The following is a 22,029-nucleotide window of genomic DNA, read 5'->3' on the forward strand; positions in this document are numbered from 1 at the left end:
TTTGGTGTTTAATCCATTGGAAGGCACCGTTCATCCAGATAACCTTTGTGATGCTGCCAGGGTCAGAGAGACGAGTCGTAACCCGGTGGGAGTGCTGGCGAGACCGGCTTTTATGCTCCTAGGGGCAAATACGTGGAACCAGAGAGCGGGACTTTTCTGGTAACGTTTAGTGGAAGATGCGAAAGAAATTAGCGGTGTGCTGCTGGGAGATCCTCCCGATCACCTCCAGGAAATGGGAATAGGCTGAGATGTTTTAATCTTTGTATTTTTTTTTGACTTTGTGCATCTCCTCCTGACTTGGCTCCCAGGATGCCTACAGGGACAGAAGATGTTGTGAGCTAGCTCTGTATTGCCACGGGTCCTGTTTGAGAGCTGAAAAACTTCCCCCCAAAATCCAAAATATTGTCAGCTGGCAGTAAGGGTGCGCTGGATGTCTGTCCTCATCCGCGCACGCGATGTCAGGTAAGATGCAGGCACTTTGGTGGAGGCCTTGGGCACCGAAGCCTGGTTTGGTTGCTCTCAGCGTGGCTGAAAACCAGCAAAAAAAAAGCAGAAAGCCAGCAAAGAAAAGCAAAAAACCACCAAGAGCGCAGTTCAGGGCTATAAACTTACTGCAAAGGGAGACGCTAGCGATGCGTAATACGAAGTTCCCGTGCATGAATACTTGGCAAAGGGTTAATGAATGGTTAACGACTCTTTAATGAATAGTTAATCAGCTCTTTGACTACTGAAGTCTTGCGGTTGAACCAGCTGCTCGTAACCATCTGCAGTACCTCTCCCTGAATTTCACAGTCGTCTGCTCCACGTTCTTCGTGTTTCGGTAGTGACTGGAGGATGCTACCAACGCTCGGTGCTTTATAATGCCACTGCAAGTATCACTTCAAGGAAAGCTTGACCAAAGTGCTTAGCGTCCCGCAGGGGAAGCGTGCTTCTGTGTTGCAAATGAATAATGAATCGTGCTGCCACACCAATGTAAACTTCAAAATAGCCCGAAGTGTTGGATACATACCATCTGGCGGGAAAAAAAAAATACGGTCGTTCAATTAAAACTTTCAAAATACAGCTTATTAAACTCTGAGGCTTTTTCCTACTGTGTAGGAGGGAAGCCTTTCTAGCACGGGTTGCTTTTAATTTGAAACTCATTCATAAAGTGGAGCTGTAAAAACAGAAGCACTTGGCGTGTGTACCCTGGTTTGGGGTGCTGCCTCCTGCTCCTCCCTGCTTTTGCTGCATGTGCTGGCGATACCTGAGGAATCGGACATGAATCATAGTGCTAACTGCTTAAATATTAACAAATAGCTTCGTATTTGGTTGAATTATCCTGAGAAGAGCAGAGCCTTGATGTTACTGAACATATCGGCCTGCTGCCTCCCCTACCAGCTACGCTCCTCTGCCAACGGCCCCAGAGCATCATCTTTGACCCAGTCTCTGCTCTCTGTATGCAGATCTTTTCCTCCAAACTTTTCCCGATTTCATACAGCCGTTACCCCGCGGAAGGGCTGGCTCCATCCTCTCACCTCCTACCCTTCTCCCTGTGCCCCCCTTTGCTCTGGTCCCCCAGGTGCAGCACCCTCTGCAGAGGGCAGAGCAGAAAGAATCTCATCTGTCTTCTCGGATTCCCCCCTGCTTTCGCTAGCTCGTGTAATTCCCAGCTCTGATACTTTTAATATCCCTCCTATATTTTTACACAACACTTTATTAAAGGAATAGTTTTATGAAGCCCCGCTCTCTCATCCTTCAGACTTCTGCTTTGTGATTCATTGAAGCTGTAAGAAATCAATTTATGAAGCCAAGATGGGGAGCAGCCCTAAATAGCTGCCATATATATTATATCCTACTCATTAAAGTGAAGAAAACGTATAGGGGCTTACAAGTGCTTTTTATGCCCAGTCGCTTTTGGATGCTACTTGTTACTTTGAGGCTTGATTCTGCATTAATTTCCAAGCAGGCTTTTCATTTTTTTATTCTGCTAGCGTGGGTCTCAGGCGCTGTGCTGGGTGCATCTGGCTCTTCCTTTCTGCCTGCCTGCTTTCCAGCATTATCCCCAGCGAAGGCATTTGAATTAATGTAAATATTAGAATTTTTAATCTGAGCCTTAGATTTGCCTTTTAATTTATTTGGTATTTAATTTATTTGGTAGTTCCACGCAAGTTGAGCAGAGGGTGGGAAGTACGACGGCGCTGCCCTGGCTGCAGGTCCCTTGAAGAGAGCAAATTTTGTCTTTGGTGGTTGGAGCACCCGGACTTGCTTTCTAATGAACTCTTCACCAATTCTGAAGGTGCAGGAAAGTGAGCGTTCCCATAAAAACGTCTGGGGCTTTCATGCTTGCGTCTATCCCATGGCTTTCTTAAGGCAGGGGGCATGTCGACAGCAGTATGAGTACAACCAAAAGGACTGTGACTCGCGTCAAGTGTTGCTGAACTCCTCCAAAAAATCACTTTTAGACGTGTAGAGGGAATTCTTTTGCAAGATGACAGCATTCATGCCCCCAGAAATGCTGGATGTATGTCTCAGGTAGTTGTGTTGTTCTCCAAGCAATTGGAGACCGGTTGTGTATTTGTGTGTACGTATGTGCACATAGTTCCTTCTCATTCAAATAACGCAAGTATATTGTAATACCTTTAAGTGTATCTTGATCTCGGAAGGGAAAATTAAAAACATCATTAGATAAGTTTTCCTCTTGTTAATGCTACTGGTGACTCATTTACTGAGGCAAAAACTATGAAGAGCCATAGGATGGTAAGGAATGATTAAAATGGTATCAAAAAAGTACATACGAAGAGGGTAAGGAAAACATGGCTTGTTCACTAGTTTATCTGAATTATGAAATAAAAATCTGGGAAAAACCTTAATCAGATTGGAGTTTATTCATCTACTGGTTCCAGCCTAACTAATCCTAAATAATCAACGAGTGTTGGCATTGTTAGCTGCTTTTCCAAATCTTAGTGCAAGCGAAAACTGGAGTCTTGAGAGGTAAGGCTGTCTTACCTTACTTTCCAAGCCAAGATGAGGTACTATTTCATCTAGTTTCCCATTATGTTTTGTTCTGTGGAGCTCAATACTCAAGGAAAAGCCCCATTTTGGGCTGTCCTGCTGTGTAGCACCGTATCCACGGTATTTTATGTCCTTCAGCGTGCAACCTTGCCATGCACAAGTCTTCTGTACCCGCACCTGGGGCTAAATATACATGTGCACCTCCTGTTTAAGCTTAAAAATACAATTATAGATTTGGTCTGTCTCGTTCCTTACGTGTGTTTTACCAAGTAGTCTGATGGTGCCTTTTTACCCCGGAGAGAAATGGTGCAGCTATTGAGTGATGCTGTCCGCGGTAGTTATTAAATCAGGTAACCACAAGCATAAAGCAGCTCGTGCAAACGTTTTCCTAATGACTGAACAAAATAATACACTTAAATGTAAATGAGTTGAATGCTGTGACTGACGTTTAAATCACCAGAAGCATTACAGGCAATATACTATATTGCTTTTAGCGCGTTAGCTCGTAAATGGTGCTCTTATACCTTGATGAGGCACCGGGAAGCCCTTTTAGTTTGCCATCCCAGTTTGCTCCTTTCCTAAAGGTCTGAACCGGGCTGTGAGGCACCTGGGATTTAGTTTTGTGTTTAAACGGGCGTTACAAGAAGGCGTCTTTGGGATCAGTCACCGAGGAAGGGTTTTAGGTTGCGTTTTGTGCCCAAGCGCAGCCGCGTTTCTTCCAAATCTGGCGGCACTCCCAGTTCTTGGGGAGGAAGGAGAGCGAATCGAGGTGCTCGCTATTTATGTAATTCCTAAATATAAGTCGTCTTTACGTTTAATTTCAAAATCTGTCTGGAAATTATGTTTCTAATAATATTTTAACCGGTTATTCGCGGCCGAACGATGGCTTTAAGACTGCATCAGTAGTCTTTCAGAAATCTTTTTTTAGCAAAGGCCTTTAAAGAGGAGTCGTTTCATTAGGATGACTTCAGAAATTTGCTATTTTATTTTGCCTAACGTGTCGGGCAATAAATAGTCAATTACTGGGAGCAAGCAGATGATTTTCGTGCTGAGCAGGAAGGGCATAGCTATGTATGTGCGTTACTGTATGCCAGGGGGAAAAAAAAAGGAGCCTTGCGTTGAAACAGCTGTTATCCCTTGAGTACAGTAAACTTGCGCGATTTGATAACTGAAGTTCAGCACAAGTTCACGTCTTCATCAAATCAGGACTTGATCCATCACATTAAAATGACGAGGCAGAGTAAGCCCTGGGCCCCTAGCCAGATCCGTATTTGACGTCGGGCTCCTTGCTATTGAATGTCGTTCCTTAGAAGATCTAATTTAGCTTCTAGTTCATACCCGTATCTTTCTAAATTAAATTCTTCCTATTTCTCCCATCTATTGGCTTGTGAAGCGGCCGCTAACAAATCATTCTCTTGTCTATGCAGTATCCGGGAGCTCCAAAACCATCTTGTAACGGAGACGAGTTTGGTTCTTTCAGCATCCAAAGTTTTAACGTTTTCTTTAACAGCTCTTTAGGTCTGAAAATAGCCATTTAATAAATGTAAGATACTGTTTACAGAAAGCATTGGCACTCTTTGGATGTTCCATGAAATTATTTGGTACTTTGGACAGATTTGTTAAGACGGTAAATTAGTCTAAAATAGACTTTTCCCTATTTTTTAAAAGAAAAAAGCCTTTAAAATTGATAGAAAACATGACTGTTGGTTGTATGGTAGTTCTGTTTTTTTTTTTAAAAAAAAGAGGGATTCTGGACAATTTATTAATCAGCACAAGTAGCTGAGAAATAAACATCTGTTTGCACAGTCATTTTGCTCACCAAATGCCTTTGTAGCGTGACATCTGTGTTTGATTTGGGAAGTAAATACACTTTGTTGGCATTGTCAGAGGAAACGAGACAGAAACACTAAATAATAATCTTGAAAGGAGCGTGCCTGTGAACGGGAGGGGACTGCGCGAAACAAAACCCGTGGGGTGTTTTATTTACTAATAATTTCTGCTGATTATGGGTCAGACAGCGTCTTTGGCTGGTTTGTGGCTGAGAATCGAGCCACGGATGTTGGGTGGCCCCAGTACTGGGATGCATGGACAATTGTTATCATAACTTACTAAAATTTCAAGTTTTTCTACACTTACAAGTATTTTGATCCAAACTTTTTTTTTTATTTGCCTCTTTTCCTGGTTTTTCAGCCCCTGCCTGGATTATCTGTTGATACTTACCTACGTTAAATACTGGAGCCATTTCAGGTGCTTTAAATTGCTACCTCGACCCCTCCTTTTTTTTTATTTAACTCGAGTTGGCTTTTGTTTTTGCCTTCAGTGCGGGTTTGTTTGAAAAGAAACTGACAGTTTGATCTACTGGGGAACGGCGAGGGGGAGTTTAATCTTAATTGGCTTGGAATATTCATTAAAGTTAATGAATGAGCTGTTTGGCTTTGTGTTTAAAGCAAGTGTGCGTCGCTTCTGGTTGCGTGAAACGTACCGAGCTGTGGATCCACGTCTTGTAGTAGTGCAGTCAGCAGCTGCGTGCCTTCTCCAAGATGATCTGCTGGATCATACCCGAGCAGAGAACAACCTCTCCCGGAGCCCTGTGATGTCTCCCAGGCTTTCGGGGAACATCACCGGTGGAGGAAACCCAGCTCTTGACGGTTGGTCCCTAACACTTGGCCAGCAGTTGCTAAAAATCCCCGTGGGGCACAAGGTAAAGACGTCCTCATTCAACAAGTAGTCAACGAAGAGTAAGATAACTTGTAGAACTTAATCCCAAAAACATTGTTCTCTATTCTAACACCTTCCACTACCAAGGGCAATTTTTACGGGCTTACAGAAAACGAATCAATCGCCTCCAGAAACGGAAAGCTAGCGTTTACAGCGATTCTCCAGATATTTTGCTGCTTTGTTTCTAGAAAGTATTAATCCTCGCTGCGGTGACTTCGGTGAGACTGAAGGGATGAAGGTATGTTCAGTTTGTATAAGGATGTTGGAAACTCCGCTCCTGAGAGTGGCTGCGCTGATTTCTGCAGCGTGGCTCTCCTATTAAAAGCTCAGGATCCGACCCCCTGCAGAATTTGAATAATATATTCCGTTTTCTTCCCAAGGAACGCTCATTTCAATATAAGGCCGTTTGAGGAAGCAGGGTGTGGGGAACAATGTTCTGCTGTAAATAGCTATAGGGACATAAACAGTCTGTGGGCAAAACAAATAAACCTTCGCTGCGAAGTTCTGGTGATAATCTGAAGCAGTATGATGTACAGATGTGTTTATTGATACAGATGGAGTTGTAAAGCTGGTTTTAGTGACTCCTCACAAAATTCTGCAATGATGACTACGCTAACAAAATTACCCTGCAGTGTTCTGTATTTGTTTTTCGAAATAATAGATATCATAAGCTTAACGGACGCCCCTGCCAAGACTTCAGCGCGTGATTTGCTGCCTCTTAAAGCCTTTAAACCTGTAAGGCAGAGCTCCGAATGTCCTGGCGCTGATGTGCTCGGAGGCATTAAGAAGATATAAGCTGGATGGAGGCAGTGTTCTTGCTAGACACTTCCGTGATATAGTGTGTAATTAAATCGAACGCCGGAGTCTTAAGGAGCCACAAATATGAAGTATGGCTGATGTCCTGAGCAATCAGAGGCATTAGCATGGACGTAATGAGATGCCATTTGTTTTCGAGCTCCCGTTGGGTTTGGTAGTTCAGAGGTCCCTACCTGGTGATGCCCGGTTCCCTACGGAAACGCTGCCTGTAGGGGATGCTGAGCGCTTTGAACCGTTCGAGGGTGCTGCGCGTACAGCTCCCAGGGCTCCACAGGTCTCCTCTTAGGAGCAGGGTAGAAAATATAACTAGTAAAGTCGTCAGAAAGGTTGCCAGATGTCTTAGAGATAAAGGAAGGTGATTAGAGGTCTAATGAGCCAAATCAGGACCGATAAGAAAATGATCTTTTATTTAGGGAACGAAACATGGACTACAAATAGCTAAATCCTTGCTTAAAATAATACATAATTTCGTATAATGAGATGCCTTTGGAAGGAAATATAATATTAGCTGCTTTTTTTTTTTCTTTTGGGGAAGAATCTGTTCGGATTCTCGAGTTTGATTCAGTTGTAAAACGTCGTGATGTAAATTGTTAGAGTCCAGTGAAATACAGGAGGAGATTGGGAAGTGATTTCCGAGCTGAAGATGCATTGTCTTGGTACATTCTGCATGGTATGTGCTTGTTTTTCCCTTTTCTGCAGGAAAGGACACTCCAAATGTGTGCTTTTTCTTTTTTCCCCGATGACTTCGGAGCTTTCTGGTTGACTTAAACCTAATTTGACAGAAGGGAAGGGATTGCAAAGATTGTTAAATTCCTATGGCTTTTTATAAACATTAAATAGTGATGGAAAGCAGAGATTTGTCCTCTGTGAATATCCTGTGTGCGTGTGATGCTGGGGTAGTGATGGGAAGGGGAGAAAGCTGCTAGGCAAGAGGTCCCTGACCTAGGTTGTGGATAGCTGGAGGTGTGGATTAAGGCCTGGAAGTTGAGTTATGCGATGAGGTTTATCCGTCCTGTGGCCCAGAGCCACGCGGTGCTGCTTTTGCATATCCGTCCTGGGATTTCAGGATGATCGAGGCCGTCTACTGCAAAACGCGCTTGAAGGTGTTGAGCAAGATCAGGTTCCTGCAGGCGATAAAGGTAAACTGCGATGGAGGGTGAAAATCATGCCCTAAAAGTAAGGCAGCAGTTCTTCAAGTTCCATAAACTGCAGGTTTGTAACAATTCTGGGTGAATTTGGAAATAATTTTTTTAAAGTGTCAGATGAAAAAGAAGCCTTACTCGTTTCAAATGGGATTTTTTTTTTTTTTTTTTAATTCTGGAGCTATGGAGATCTTTAACCGCCCTCGGCTTGAGCACTGCCGGGCCGGCTGGCGAGAGCAAGCTGGAGGCACGCTTCCCTCTTCCCTCTGCCTTTCTGGAACGTGGCTGCCCGCGCGCTTGCAGATGCCGGCAAACAGCAGGACCGTATCAGCTTGTTTCTGGCTCCTAATTGCGGGTAAATTGTTGCACAGTAGGCACGGTTGTTCAGCAGTGATGGAATAGGGAGCGACCCAGGGAGCTAAGCAGCTTGCCCAGAAAATCTAATCTTTTTTTTTCTTTTTTCCTTCTTCCTTTGGTTTCAGGATGGAGATAAGACGCCCTGAGTATTAGGCGGTGCCCTTGCTCGGGAGATGGCATGGGGTGTTATCAGTGAGGTTCCTGTCCTTGCTACCAGCTGTGCGGGAGGAGGAGGTGAAATACAGAGAAGCGACTTTCCTAAAGTCACCCCCCTAAGGCGAAAAGCGAAGCTAAAATGTTGTGGGGCTGCAAAACCCGGCAGGCAGGGTGCCTTTCCTGCCCTAAGGCGTGTGCTGGAGGGGTTCCTCTGGGAGCCCACCTCCCTCTCGCTCGTGTGCGTAAAGAGGTTGCTGGAGCTGGTCCTTCTAAATATTGGGCCCTGTGATGGGAATCCTGGGGTTACCCAGCAGGTAGGGATCCGTGGGTCTCTGCCGTGAGATAAAACGTGTGGCCGGCCTCAGGTGGCATCAGCACCCCGACCCGAGAGCCCCCATCAGGGGTCTCCCTGTTTCCGTATTTCAGGTACTGATCAGGAGAAGAATCGGTGGTGAAGCCATCACGCGGAAAGAAACATTCCCCAGCACCTCTCACGTAGTATAAATGCTGGTTCTGCTTTTTCCTCGCGGGGGGGAAACTTGCAAAGCTTCGCGAGTCAATTAACACTTTCAAAATTATTTTGAGATCAGTGGATAAAAAGCCCTGTGTAAACGCACCCGGCGTTACCTGCAGAAGCTAAAAAGACGCCGCCGTGCCTTTTAACCACTCTCGGCCTCTTTTCTCCCTGATTTATTTGCACTTAACATCCTTTTTGATGTTCGAAGGTCGGTTTTTGAACAGCTCCTTCCAAAACGCTGACGTTCCCACTTCGGGAAGAAAGGCGAGGCTGCTTGCCGCATCTCGGATCGTTCCCTCCTCTGAGCTGACGAGGCCATCCGAGCTGCGCTCGAGGGCACCTTCCTTTATTGTGCACTAGGTACCTCGGGTACCACTGCGATATATCCTCGTCTAGCTCGGACACGGAGCCCAGAAATGCAAACGGGGCACATCCAGTGTTTGCTGCGGGGGCGTAAAGAGGGAGGGGAGATGAGGATAGCTGCAGAAAACACCAGAAATTCACCGGGCTGGCTCGATTTTACGTAACTATCCCGCACTGCTGATAAAACAAAAAAAAGCAAACTCAGAGATGCTCCGTGATAAAATATTTAAGTTCCTTATTGGTGCTGAAGGCTACTGCTGATTTCTCTTGGATTTGTGGTGAGGCGTGACAACGCTGTAGTACTCAACTAGAACAACGCCGGAGGATTGCCGCATTTTAACGGACTTGGCTTGCCAGGGATGTTTTTGCTGTTATCGTGATTTTCTTTCTTTCGGAGGAGAGGTGAGGCACGTCAGCACGCACCGTTTGATCAGCAGAGGTTTGTTGGCTCGGTGGGAAGAGAACGGCCCATGATGGACGGCGATGTCCCGTTAAAGTCGTCAGTACTCAAGTTTTATTGAGAATTTGTACTTAAAGTTGGGTTTGATTCCTTGAGTGCAAGACTTAAGAGTAGCCAGTGGCTTCTCCTGGTGCCAGGACGTATTTCCAGGAGGCAGGTTCCTAAACCAAGCATGCGGTGGCCTAGATCCGTCCTCTGGCAAAATCCCCTCCCTGCTATCTGGGAGCATCGCAGCGGGAAGCAGGCGGTGCTCGCTCCTGCTTGCCGCGTGGCTTTGGGAGCTGAAATAAATGGCGTGCACAGTTAATTCCAGTGTCACCTTGCTAGTCCTTACACGGTCTCCACGGAAGGGGAAGGGAGAGGATGCTGTGCTCGAGGACACGTGCCAGTGGAAGATAAAGCTCACATGAAAGCGGGGGGAGGCACCAGGGACTGGATTACGCTGCGGTCTGCCATAGCCCTAGACGGTTTCTTCGGGTATAATTTTAATGCTACTTTCCTCGTAGAGTTTCCAAATTTTTTCTAGTGTATGGCTAAAACGTCTGTTGCTTGTTCTCAAGGCAAGCGAATCTGCAGAGCTCCAACTTGCTGCCTGTGTTTTGCCCGCACCAAAGAGACCTGCTTTGGCAAGGATCTGAGCTGGAAAACATTTAAGGACCAATTTCTGTGCCGTGTTGCAGCTGTACCTGGTTGTGTGAGCTACCTGCCTTCCTTCCAACGCAGGATCGAACAAGCTGATTTACTGGGCTTCGAGCAGAGGATTTTCGTTGCATGGATGAGGATGAGGAGAGCTCTTGGTGCCCGGGCAGGACAGGAGGAGGTAGAGGAGGCTCTTGCTTTGCTGTTGGGGTACGGTCAATGCACAAGGTGACGTTACCCAGACCTAGTGACCGAAGGCCAATGAATTAGGATGTGGAGCTGGGCTCAGATAGGGCCTGAGCCGGTAGCGTGGCCAATTCTTCGTGTTGTAGAATGAAATAGGGGGAAATTCAGGCAAATAATGTGCATTGTAATAATCGTGCATGTGTTTGTGCGTAATAACGGGAACTACCGAGCTGTAACAACCACCGAGGCCCCCGGGAATTGCTCGAACACAAACACCACTGCTGCTAAATGGTTACTTCTGCACTACTACGGCTGGTGATTTAGGGTTGCCTGCTAATGTTCAATAAAATGTCAATTGGGTCTGCATTTCTCAAGTTGGTGTTTGTGGCTGCCCGCATAGAAATGCGGTTTAACGGCCGCCGAGCGCGCCGTGCTCAGTTAATTCATTTATTGCGCAGTATTTCAGGGCTGGCCTTGGACATGCTTTTACCAAATTTGTCTCATAAAAAGGTGCCACGTGATTCAAATGCCTCACTGGCCTAGAGATAAATTAGGAAATCTGTCAGACCCAAATTACCAGCTGGTTTTAGTTTCTTTCCCAAAGAAGCCACCGATTTCTTGGGGGTAGGGGTGTTAATAATTTTGCTAGTTAATGACTTAGGAAAGAGGGTGTGGGCTGAGTCCTAACATGTAGAAGTACATTTAAATAGATGTCCCATAAATAAATGCTACGGGCATATGAGGAATTGATTATTTTGCAGAAATATCGCTTCCTCTAATGGTAGAATAACAATCTGCTTCTGAAGTGCTGAGCTCTGTAATGTGTGGTGCTTTCCGAATGTGGATTGTGTGCTGTTGCAATTTGTCTTAAAGGACAAATTAAAAAAAAGGGCAATAAAAAAAAAAGCTAAACCTACTATAAAAGTTAAACCTGTTAAGGGTTGAGCAGCTTCACGTCCTGTGGCTTTGAGTTTCACGTTCAAACGTCCTGTTGGTCTCACCTTCGTTAATGATGTAGGAGGCTCCCAGCCCACGCTTGAGGAGTCAAAGGCTCTCTATTCAGACTCCTGGAAGTCTGTCCAAACAAAATTGCTCCTGCTCTGCACTCAGGTATTTATGGAAGAGCCGTGTGTACCTTGCACGTTGCACCATGCATGTGCAAGATGCCCTGCTCTTGTACTGGTAGAGAGAAAAATGAATTTCCCGTTGTGCTTAGGGTCTAAATCTCGGAATAGTCTTGGCAAGAGTTTGCTCTGTGGTCTGGCCCGGTCCTTGAGAAAGTTTGGTCTTCAGCACAAATGGGATGAACGGCTGGTGAGGATGAGTTTTACCTGACAATTGGGAGTTTTAATTGATCTTTAAGCAGATAGCAGGAGCCCGTGCCGTTGAACTGAAGGGCTGAGGCGTTGAAATTGATGTGATTTTCCATGGACAGTCAGAGGAGGGGGGAACAGAAAAAGCTTTTTGCTGTGAATTGCATTAGTAGTAGTTCATATATGTTCTGTTTTTTCAAAACACAGGGATAAGTCCGTCCCTGAGCTGAATTAAGGGAGAGAAGGGAACATATATCAACATTTTCTCTGCTGTCTAGCCAGAATCTGTTGTTCATGGTAGCAGTCCTCTCCCTGCTCTCCGAACGGCTTGACCTTTGATATGTCAGACCTCGTCTGTCACGTCAGAAACATCTGCGGCTATCATCGAAGACTAAACCACAGCTCTTGTTACATCAGGCTTTGGAGATTTCCTAGAGATGCAGCTCAGAGCCGACGGCTGGGTTCAGAAGCTGCGGTGGGTAGGGTTTGCATGGTAGGGATGTTCGTGGTGGTCTTACTGACCGTGCAAAGCTGTGTTGCATCTGCTGGGGTCATTAGGGCTCTCCTGCCATGCACGTTGTGCCCGGGTTTGGGGTTTGCGTGGGTATTTGGCACTGATCTGGCTCTGTTTTCCCGTGGCACGGCAGATCTCGATGCTGTAGGTAGCAGCTCAGGAGCCAACCCTATTCCCCAGAGGCAAGGGTAGCCCTCGCTCTTGGGTTCTACCAGAGCTGTGCTGGCTCTGGCCCACCGAAACCTCTTTTCACTTAGGGGAAGGTGCAACCGGAGGGTTTACACACCTCTGAGTGTGGGGTGGTGGAGGTCTGGGAAACAAGGCGGGAGAGGGCCTCAAGGGCTTTGGGAGAGGGCCTCAAGGGCTTTTCAAGGGGATTCTGAAACGAAATACTTTAAAGAGGCATCTCACAAAAAATTTCATGCTACGTTTATAGACTGTTACACCAAGGGATTGCTGGTCCAGCCAGGGCTTCCTCGTACTGCTTTGCAGTGGTTTCTGGAAGCCAAGCCCCTGCTCTTAAATATAATGGCCTGGGTGATGCCAACACCAGCAAACTCCCCGTGCGCGGCACACAAACGAGAGCCTCCTTTTTTATCGTTTTAATTAGCAATTTGGAAATACGGCCCCTTTTTTAGATCCTTCAGCAATAAAAAGACCTATTTTCTTCCTGCTTATTTCCTGTTTGAGGAGCAAATTTGATGATTTTCCTAGGCGGTTGGCTGGAAGCCTGCTCGGCTGGCTGCACGCCACGAGCGCTGGCAGGAAGACGAGGAGATTTACACCCTCTGATTTCGGTATTAGCAGGGCAGAGCAGTACGTGGGCTTGTCGGGGGAGGATATACAAATTCAGGGTGGTGTATCTTTTGCCCACAAAGGTGTATTTTACTGCTGGGAACGACCGGGAGTTAGACTCCCAGAGATTTTCTATCACGGCAACTTGTTAATAAATATGAGCAGCTTCGAATAGCTACTGTGGCTTCCCCCCGGCTCTTGGAGAAATCAGCAAATAGTCTGAGGCCGAAAGCTGTGGCTGTGTTTTATAGGAATTCTTGAGATGAATCGGATCCAACTCAACGAGTGGTGAACTGCCTGAAGGAGCTGGAGGTGTGCAGGTCTGCGTTTTGCCTTTGGCTATACGAAGGTCATCGTTTTGAGCAGTGATCTTGAGGAATGCCAAGTTTTGCTCTCAAGAGCTCCGAAAATGCTGACAAATCTGTGGCACGAAGAGAAAAGCAATCCTGAGGGTTGCACTTTAACGATTCGGTTAAAATTGAAATGTTGGTTGTTGCGAATATACCCTGCACGCGTGGGGCATGCAGACGCAACAGATTTGTTCTGGCGCTTTGAGTCGAAAGACAGACCTGCAAAAAGACGAAGTAGAACCGACCATAAAGGCATTGAATCCTTGATGAAAACCCCCTACAGCATAAATACGTGGACGGAAAAAATAGATTGTTTCCATGCGTTATGCCGAGCGAAGCCAGCAAGCAATCCGGCATAAAAGGTGACAAGTAAATTAGATTTTAAAATTCTTGCGGGTTTGATAATCCGATCTGACATCGGTAACACGGCTTAGGGAGAAGTCTTTTTCAGAATAATAAGTTCATTTATTTTCTGTGATGGGCAAGAGGCATCAAAGGGCAGCTCCTGGCTCCATCTCCCTCCAGCTCGTTTTTCTTGGTGGATTTAGGCTGCCGCCAAGAATCGGCGCTGTAATATTCGTAATGGGCTGTACTCTAGGAGAAAATTGCTGCGCTGGAGGAGACCTCTGATGCGCCTCCATGCTGGGAAAGGTGAAATTTTCTTCCTTTGCTCGTGGGACATTCAGAACGTAAGATTTGTGGTTCCTCTCGTTGCTCGGAGCTCCTCAGCACGTGTATGAACGTATCCATGTGAGGGTAGGGCTGACACGGAGGAAGAAGTGGCTTCTGACCTTTCTGTCCGTGTGGCTTAAGAGGAGACACGGAGGCTCTGCTGGCTCTAATGGGGGTGTGATATAACACGAAACCACCAGGATTAAAAGCTCCTCAGAAAGGGAGGGTGCTAGGGGACCCATGGCTAAATAGCATCAGGGTTGCAACACGGTTTAAGTCTTTGAGTTCAAGCTTTCCCCTAAATTCTCGTATATCTGTGCATTATATGGTTATTTACATAGAATATTACCAAATTACTACGTTTTTAGGTAACTATAGTTTATGATGTTTACATACATATCACTGTTACTCTTAAAGTCAATTCTAAAACCTCTGCCTTGTTTCTTTGACTCTTTTTTTAAGTTGACCCAGTACAGAGTTTCTCTGCAGAGCTATGCTGCTATCCGAGATCAGCTAAATTATCCTGCTCCCACGAGGACTGCAGAGAGAAGCACAGGGTCTGCCCAGTTCAGTCTCCTCAGTCGTTTTCTGAGGGCTGTCTCTAAGAGCAGAGGAATTTTACAGCAAGAATATCAAGATGCATCTTCTGGTACGATAACTGAATGCTAAATACCAGTCCAGTGACTGCTGCATTTTCAGAAGAGGCTAAAAAGCCTAAGGTTTATTGTTTTTTTTTTTTCTTTTTTCAGTTGGAAGCTGCCCCCTTTTATAAGCGGGTTCCCAGTTTCTGTGGCTCTGCTGCCTCGCAGTATTTTAACGTGCATCTAAGAGTCAGCTCCTTGTCTGTGTCAGGGCATTTCCACGGGCTGTGACAGCCCTCGTGTGTGGGTTTCTGCTGGCTTGCTGCAGGAGTAACAGCTGACACGGGGTCGGGGAGCAAATTAGAGCGGTATAAGTTTGTTTCCAAGGATGCTGCGGCGTTCTGCTTCTCTGATCCTTCTTAGCTACTTATAATCACTTCAGTGGGTACGCCCTTTAAATATTTCTTGATGGAACAGTTTTATCGGTTGATGCGCGGTGCTGACCCTTCTGTCTATACTGTCATTACCGATAATTCATTTACTTTCCAACAGCCACGTTAACTTCTAGTTAGCTTTGCTTATGTGAGTCTCCACGGTCGTAAGAAATCAAGGCAATCCTACACGCATGTCATAAATCACAATCAAAACTCATTTTGCAGACATTGACGTTATATTCACCGAGGCATACTCGCTTTGATTTAACAATCCTGTTGCACTCCAAATAGCTGAGATATGTCGAGCTTTCAAATAACATTACCGGGTAAAGTAATTGCGCTAGTTACCTTAAAATTAGCTGAAGTTGTTTTGTGGTATACACGAAATTTGACAGTGCGCTGGGAATTATGCATACGTAAGTATCTGAGGACTGAAAGCTTAGCAGTGATCGATACTGGGCAACCAAACAGGGAAGGAAGGGGCTGCTGCCGCATCAGTCTGCAGCTCGAGTAGGATGGAGGAGGTGTGGGCATGCACAAACAGACAAATTATAACTGCTCTGCACCTTTATAGCGTGCCTCGGGAAAAACATGAGGCTGATTGTGTTTAAAATAAATCTCTGTCTCCATATTGCTTCTACAGAGGTATGTTTTAGGTCCAGACTTGAGCTCAGCTGTATATCCTGGGTTTATCCAGCTTTGCCTAATGCTGTAGAGCTGCATGTTGCCCATTGCATGGCATGTCTGGGTGAGGTGTGACCTACCTGAGTATGTGTTGCAGTCTGATCTGCAGTTTTTTGTGTTCAAGGGCCGAGTTTGACAGTTTCTAAATATGCTCTGCATAGTCAGCATGCTGACTGTGGCTTGTATTTAAAAATACTAATAATTCTCCTGCCTTGTTTGCAGTGGCCGTGAGCTCTTAATTAACCCCATCTAGGTATTCATACATACAACTAACCCAGTCACCTGGGTTAGGTAATTCCCCTGGGTTTTCCAAGCAGATTAATGCAAGGGGGATTCTTCCAAATCGCATCTTCCAAACTGGGAATCTGAGCGCCCGGCTCTTCATCAGTTTGGGTTCTACTGCTTCTATACAAAGGGGAGCCATTTATTTAGCTTATGCTTCTGCAAACAAACCAGACCACAATTATACTTAGGTTTTTTAGTGAAGCGTCTACGCCCTGTTTTATTTCTTCTGCTGAACATCACCCTGCAAAACTTTTTAGAATTGTAAATTGGAGCTAGCAAATACAAGAGGACATTGAGTAACAAAAGCGTAGCACCATTTTTTTTTTAAATCAGCCTGTGGAAGAACAAATTAGCAGTTTCTAAAATATTTACATTTCTAGATTCGCTCACCCATGCTTTCTCTCTCCCGTTTTCTGAAGCAAGCAGAAGGAAATCGCTCTTTTTCATTACCTTGGTTTCCTGCCCTTCAGCTATTGTGCGAATTGAAAGTGAAAAAAGGTCTTGTCTTGATGTTAAGTAACCTTGCAGACTTTAATTTGAAACAAACAAAGCATTTAAAGCAGTTCTTCTCTGGGGGATTGTGCTGAGTGCTATTAAATTGCTGAATATTTAATAGCTAAACATGCACCAGAGCCTGAGGTCTGTCCCCCAAATGATAAGCCTTTTTATTAAATGAACTTTAATTGCTTAATAATTGGGTCTTCTGTAAGGAAAGATGGGGATCCTGATAAGCTGCCAGCCAGATTGCATGGTAAATCAGAGCTGGGTGCTGCTTTCAATTAGGTTTCTTAAGTAGGTTTGGGTGTAATGCAGCGAGGTGCATCTGCGACCCTTTGGCTACAAGAGCGAAGCATCCCCGTGAATCTGCAATGTTTAATTCCGGAGCCTGTCTCGGAAAGTGACTTTCTCAGAAGGGATTTGCTGGTCTGTTCCCCCGAGCCAGCTCCCAACAACCCAAACATCTGTGCAGCTTCAAAAACTGTCTTGAGAATGAATCAGCATAAGCCAGGAGACCTGCGAAGACCCGGTGATGGTTTTAAGGTCTTGGGTGTCGTGGTCCTGCAAAGAGATGAATGAGTCCTGAACGTAACCACGGAAAAAAGGTGGCTGGTGCTTTTCTTTGAGACACAGCAGGAAGGTTTTGGTGATATCCTGATTTGTTAAGCACGGATGTTATGAATTTTTAAAACTTGACGTCGTGACACCGCAGAACGGGAGATGGTGCAGCGACAGGGCTGTGTGCAGGGGCACGGCAGGTTCGGGGCTGCTGGGAACAGTGCTAGGGAGAAATAAAAACAGAGAGAAATAAAAAGTTACTCCGTGAATCCATGTGAGGAGTCGGTCTGTCTGTGCTAGAAGTAACGCTGTTGTTTTCCTTGCCTAAAAACAAAGCTGTTGGGATTCTGGCATGGATTTCTGGGGTGGGGTGTGTGTGTGGGGGTTCCTCTACTATGGCAATTGTTTTAGTCATAGTTTTTACAGCACGCTGTTAAATTTGGCTGTCTTTCCTGCTGGAAAATCTGTAGTTTTCAACAGTTTTCCCTCGCTCTTCACACCGTATCTTCAAACTTTTTCAGGTAAAAAGCTGAAAGTGTTGAACGTTCGCATTTTTCTGGCTTGCACCAGCCCTGCTGGGGGTGTAAGGCTGTTACGTGGGTATCGGTGCCTGTGGCCAGGTGGGAAGCAGCATCTTTGCCGGCACGGGGACGTGCACGAGGGTGGCAGAGCTTGCATGGACGGGGCTGTGAGCAGTGGGACTACCAAGAGCAGCTCCAGCTCCTTCCTTCGCTCAGGGCCCAGAACTCACCACAGTTATCCCTGAACACACACGGCAGTTTGGGAGCACCGCCACCCACGCAGCGAAAAAGTCATATATGCCCCTGGTTACGTGTAGAAATACCTCAGGAAGCCTTTCCTGAGCCAGTTTGTCTTCCTGGGGAATTGCCCTGCCTCAGCTCCTGGGAGCGCTGCACCCATGGTGAGATGTGGCAGCCTTGTGGGTGCTCTGCGGGGTGGGAGCGCTGAGACCAGGTGGGGGACCCCAAGACAGGTGTTTGAACCACGAAATGAGGCTCCTGCTCTTTTCTTGCACTTTTATTCCCTCGGATAATGCCTTTGCTGAATGCCTGAGTGCCAAGTTAGCGTCTGGAAACTCAGGGCCTTCCTTCCTTGCTTCCTTAGTTTAACAGCGCCTTCAGATAAATGCCTCGTCAAAGCCTTCGCTGACGTAATCTGAAAGATGCTTGTTTCCTATATACTCTTCAGTTGCTTTTAGTGTCTTGTTTTAAGTTCTCCACTCTTCCAAATGTACGTTTGAATGTACATTTGTGCATACTTCTCCAAGGGCCTGCATTTAGTAGGCCGACTTCCCATAGCAGCGCCTGCACTTTAGGCCTCGCACTGGGCCGGCCTTGGGGTTGCCTCTCACTGGCACTTTGTATCTTCCAGTCTGTGTCCTGTTGTTGTTTTTTTTTTTTTCTTTTGTAGTATGTGAAGGACATGGCCATCGTGTTTTTGCAGGATTAAGGCCGCGGTGTTTGGGAGTTAGGCAATTAAAGCTCCTAGCTCTGCTCTCTTCCCCTCGTAAGACAAAAACATTTCTTAGGAAAGCAGGCACAGGCCCTTCCCTTTTTGAAGTATTTGACTGTGACCTAAATGATTTCTTCACGAGAGGCTTTCAGATCTTTTTCCCCTCTTCTTTGGAGGGAAGGGCATGGAGAAGGAGAACTACAGAAAGATGAGACTGCAACATTTTTCTAACCTCACCTAGGTTCAGCTGTGCTCTCCTTTGAATGCCGTTCTGAGCGGTTTGTGTCGCACGATAGTGTCTGTACTTCGTTCAGGTTGTTCCTGAGTGGGTTTGTTAGTAACAGATGCAATTTGTTGCTCTCTAACACATCTTTTCTTTGCTGCTAATGAGTATAATTTACAAAGGAAGGTGTTAGTCACCCAGCCATTACAGCAATCTCCAAGTAGTTTGCAGAACATCACAATTCTTTTATTTCTTTATTTTCAAGTCTGGAACGTTAACGGAATCCAAATCGGCATGGAAACAGCAAACGCCTTCTATTTTCAGCAGCTGTCTAACTGCTTCTTTTACTTGTGTTTGCAGGACCGCTGAGGTTTCTTTCCCAGACAGAATCCGTCACGGCTTTTGCAGGAGACACGATCCTGCTCAAGTGCGAAGTCGTCGGGGAGCCCATGCCCGTGGTGCACTGGCAGCGAAACCAGGAGGATTTATTCCTGAGCCCAGCCGACGGACGGGTGGCTGTCTTGCCCTCTGGAGCTTTACAGATCAGCAGGATTCAGCCTGGGGACAGCGGGATCTACAGGTGCCTGGCGAAAAACCCAGCCAGTTCAAGGACCGGGAATGACGCAGAAGTCAGAGTGTTGTCAGGTAAGAGCTGCACGCTTTCACATCGCTTTTTTCATTTGTCTGATCACGTCCTTCGGTTCTCAAACTGCAGTCGCTCCTCCTGGGGCAGCTTTTTGATTTATCCCAATTTTCTAGTTCCTTCTACAAGCTTCCATGTTCTTCTTCACATGGAAGAGTTTGGAGACCTTTAGAAGCAGCTGGATGCAAAGGCGAGGAGTTGACACTGTAGGGAAGTATTCACGTTGTCTAACTTCAGGTACCCCATTTAGATTTGTATGGAGCTGGTCTCTTTATACGGTTGATGGGGAGAGACAAGTAATTCCTATCTCACAGTGGGCAGAGTACCCAAATTATTGTCCGAAAGTACTCACTGAAAGAGCTCCTCTTTCTCCAGTGACTAGAAAAGCAATCTGTTGGGACTAGCTGCCAAATTTACCTACTCAAAGTCAGGTTACTTGGATACTTCAGCCCTGATAAGGTCTGCCAAGCTTCACAGACTGCAGTTTGGGAGCTGACACAGTTTAACCGTGACAGCCAGTGTTATAAACTCAGCCAAGTGAGCACCTTGCTGTTCCATCTAATGAATTCATCAGTTAAATGAGATGGTTACCACTGCAGTATTTCATCAGGAGCTGGACATCAAAAGAGTGGTTTAAAGAAGGCATTCTATCAAAATCTCCTTCCCTTCTAGATCTACCTGCTGATGTGTAACCACTAATGAAATGGGGCAGGGAAAATGCATTTTTAGAAATTCTTTAAGATGCTTTTGCTGAGCAAACGTTGCTGGTGTGCATAATTTCTCACTAAGTGAGAGGCAGCAGAAGAGGGTTCTCAGAGTTCTGAACTGAAGTCAAAATGCTGTAAAAATCAGGAGGGCAAGGATCAGTCCTGTGGAAGGACTGCAATGTTTGATGAGTTAATTCTCCATTCTGGAAGTGTTTTGTGATTTTTGCAATAGGATTTGGGAGGTTAAAGTTCCTTCTGTTTGGTATATGACAAAAAAAAATAAAAATCTGTAAACCTAGGATCAAAAGACCAAGCCCACATCTTCACTTTCTGCTATGGTGGTAGGTATTGATCCTTTTTGGAGCTGTAAGGCAAACTAACTGGCAACAGAGGAAGACCGCTTTATTTAGAGTTCCCTGCAGGTTTTTTTCTTGTCTTTTTGGGGACCTGAGTTTGAGCCTGACCTCTATCATGGACCTGTAGATTTGTCTAAAGGGCTGTACCAGGGCAGCTTTTCTGGGGTCTTCTGGGATCACCGTGAACCTTAGAGCCATGTGCTGTTCCCTACGTATGGGGCGGCACCGAGGCATCACTACTTCTGCGGTCATTAATGGTAATTAAATTTTCCTGCCCGTGAACCTTATTTCTCCAGCTTTCTTGGCTGAAGTTAAGACTGCCACAGAGCTTTTTGTGCCACGCAGACCTGGAAGAGTTCTCTCAGCCGTCTCAGAGTGTTATTTTGCCATCCGTCTGTATTTCTGATCATTTGTGGCTGGGGTGGTGCTTCTTCCTTTTCACAGCTCTGGCTGTTAACTTTCTGAGAGGCTAAACGGCCTCTCACGCTGCCTGGTTGGGGAGAGGGGGAATTCACATCCGTTTGTCTCTTCCCAGCACGTTTGAATTTTATACCAGAAAAACACTGGAGCAAATAATGAGGAAAATATATAACAGGGAGCCAGCGGAGTCCGTCAGACTTTGGCTTAGGGCAAGCAGCACAAGGCCTCATTTCAGGATAATGCGAACAGACAGCAGCTCTTATACGAAATGAGTGGTGTTCCTGAAAAAAAAAATTCAGATCTTATTGAGCCTCTTGGGAATTTGGTTCTCGTGTGCACGCTTTGATGGTTCAGAGCTCTCTGATACTTTGCTGCTAATTCAGCCTCTCCTGTTTTCACTCGCTGGCAGAAATCTATCTTCAGCTGCAGCTTTCCTCTTCTGTAATTAGCGAAGGCGGTGTTTTTTTCCCCTGCTTAGTGCAAAAACAACAACAAAAAAAACTTTTTTTCAAAAGGCTTAGGTAGCACATCCCATCCCGGTATTTTTAAAATGTGCCTTCTCCGCAGCTAGCGGTTATGATCTGCGATCGCAAGATCAGAGACGAGAGATGCTGTGAAAACACGGCACCTCTGCAAGGACGTGTGGCAAAACTGGCTGCGATCCTGGCAAATAATTTATGATCTTCTTTCCGTGTTCCAAACGAAATGTAAGAGAAAACGAGGGATAAACATGAAAGCAGTATTTCTTTCTTTTTTTTTTTTTTTTATTTCAGTCGGAGTGCCTGTGGCTTAAGGATTTGATTTGACGTTGTGGTGGGTCTGGAAATATCCGCACCTCCTCTTGGTAGAAACGTTTGTCATCCGATGTGATAGAGGTTAGCAAAACAAAATGTTCGGATGAAGGGATTACTGATCTCCTGGGGGGCAAGGGGAGGATTAAAATTCACCTTACCTGACTCAAGCCTGTTGTTTCTCTGCCCTTGTAAACTGAAGAGTGATAAGCCTTCAACCTCTGTTACCAAAGAGAAGTAGCTTGGAGGTGCATCGAAGTGTCTAGCAGGTAGGGCAAGGCACTTGGCAGGAAGTTTTTTTTACCTTGAAAAAGGCACTTCAGCTGTTTTTTTTTTAATCAGTTTCAGCATTCAGGGACTGGCTCATAAAATACTTAGCTCATT

The 22,029-nt window shown here is 45.7% G+C and overlaps 1 protein-coding gene across 5 annotated transcripts in view; it reads left to right on the top strand.

Moving 5' to 3' along the window:
* DCC (DCC netrin 1 receptor) overlaps nt 1–22,029 on the top strand; it is a 374,240-nt gene that overhangs the window by 113,862 nt on the left and 238,349 nt on the right. For all 5 annotated transcript variants that reach the window (XM_080571841.1, XM_080571842.1, XM_080571843.1 and 2 more), the window contains one exon: nt 19,089–19,373. In XM_080571841.1, the coding sequence (XP_080427967.1) occupies nt 19,089–19,373 (285 nt within the window). The remainder of the gene's footprint in view (nt 1–19,088; nt 19,374–22,029) is intronic.

The sequence above is a fragment of the Anser brachyrhynchus genome, assembly GCF_964034855.1.
Source record: "Anser brachyrhynchus genome assembly, chromosome: W".
Classification (NCBI taxonomy): Eukaryota; Metazoa; Chordata; class Aves; order Anseriformes; family Anatidae; genus Anser; species Anser brachyrhynchus.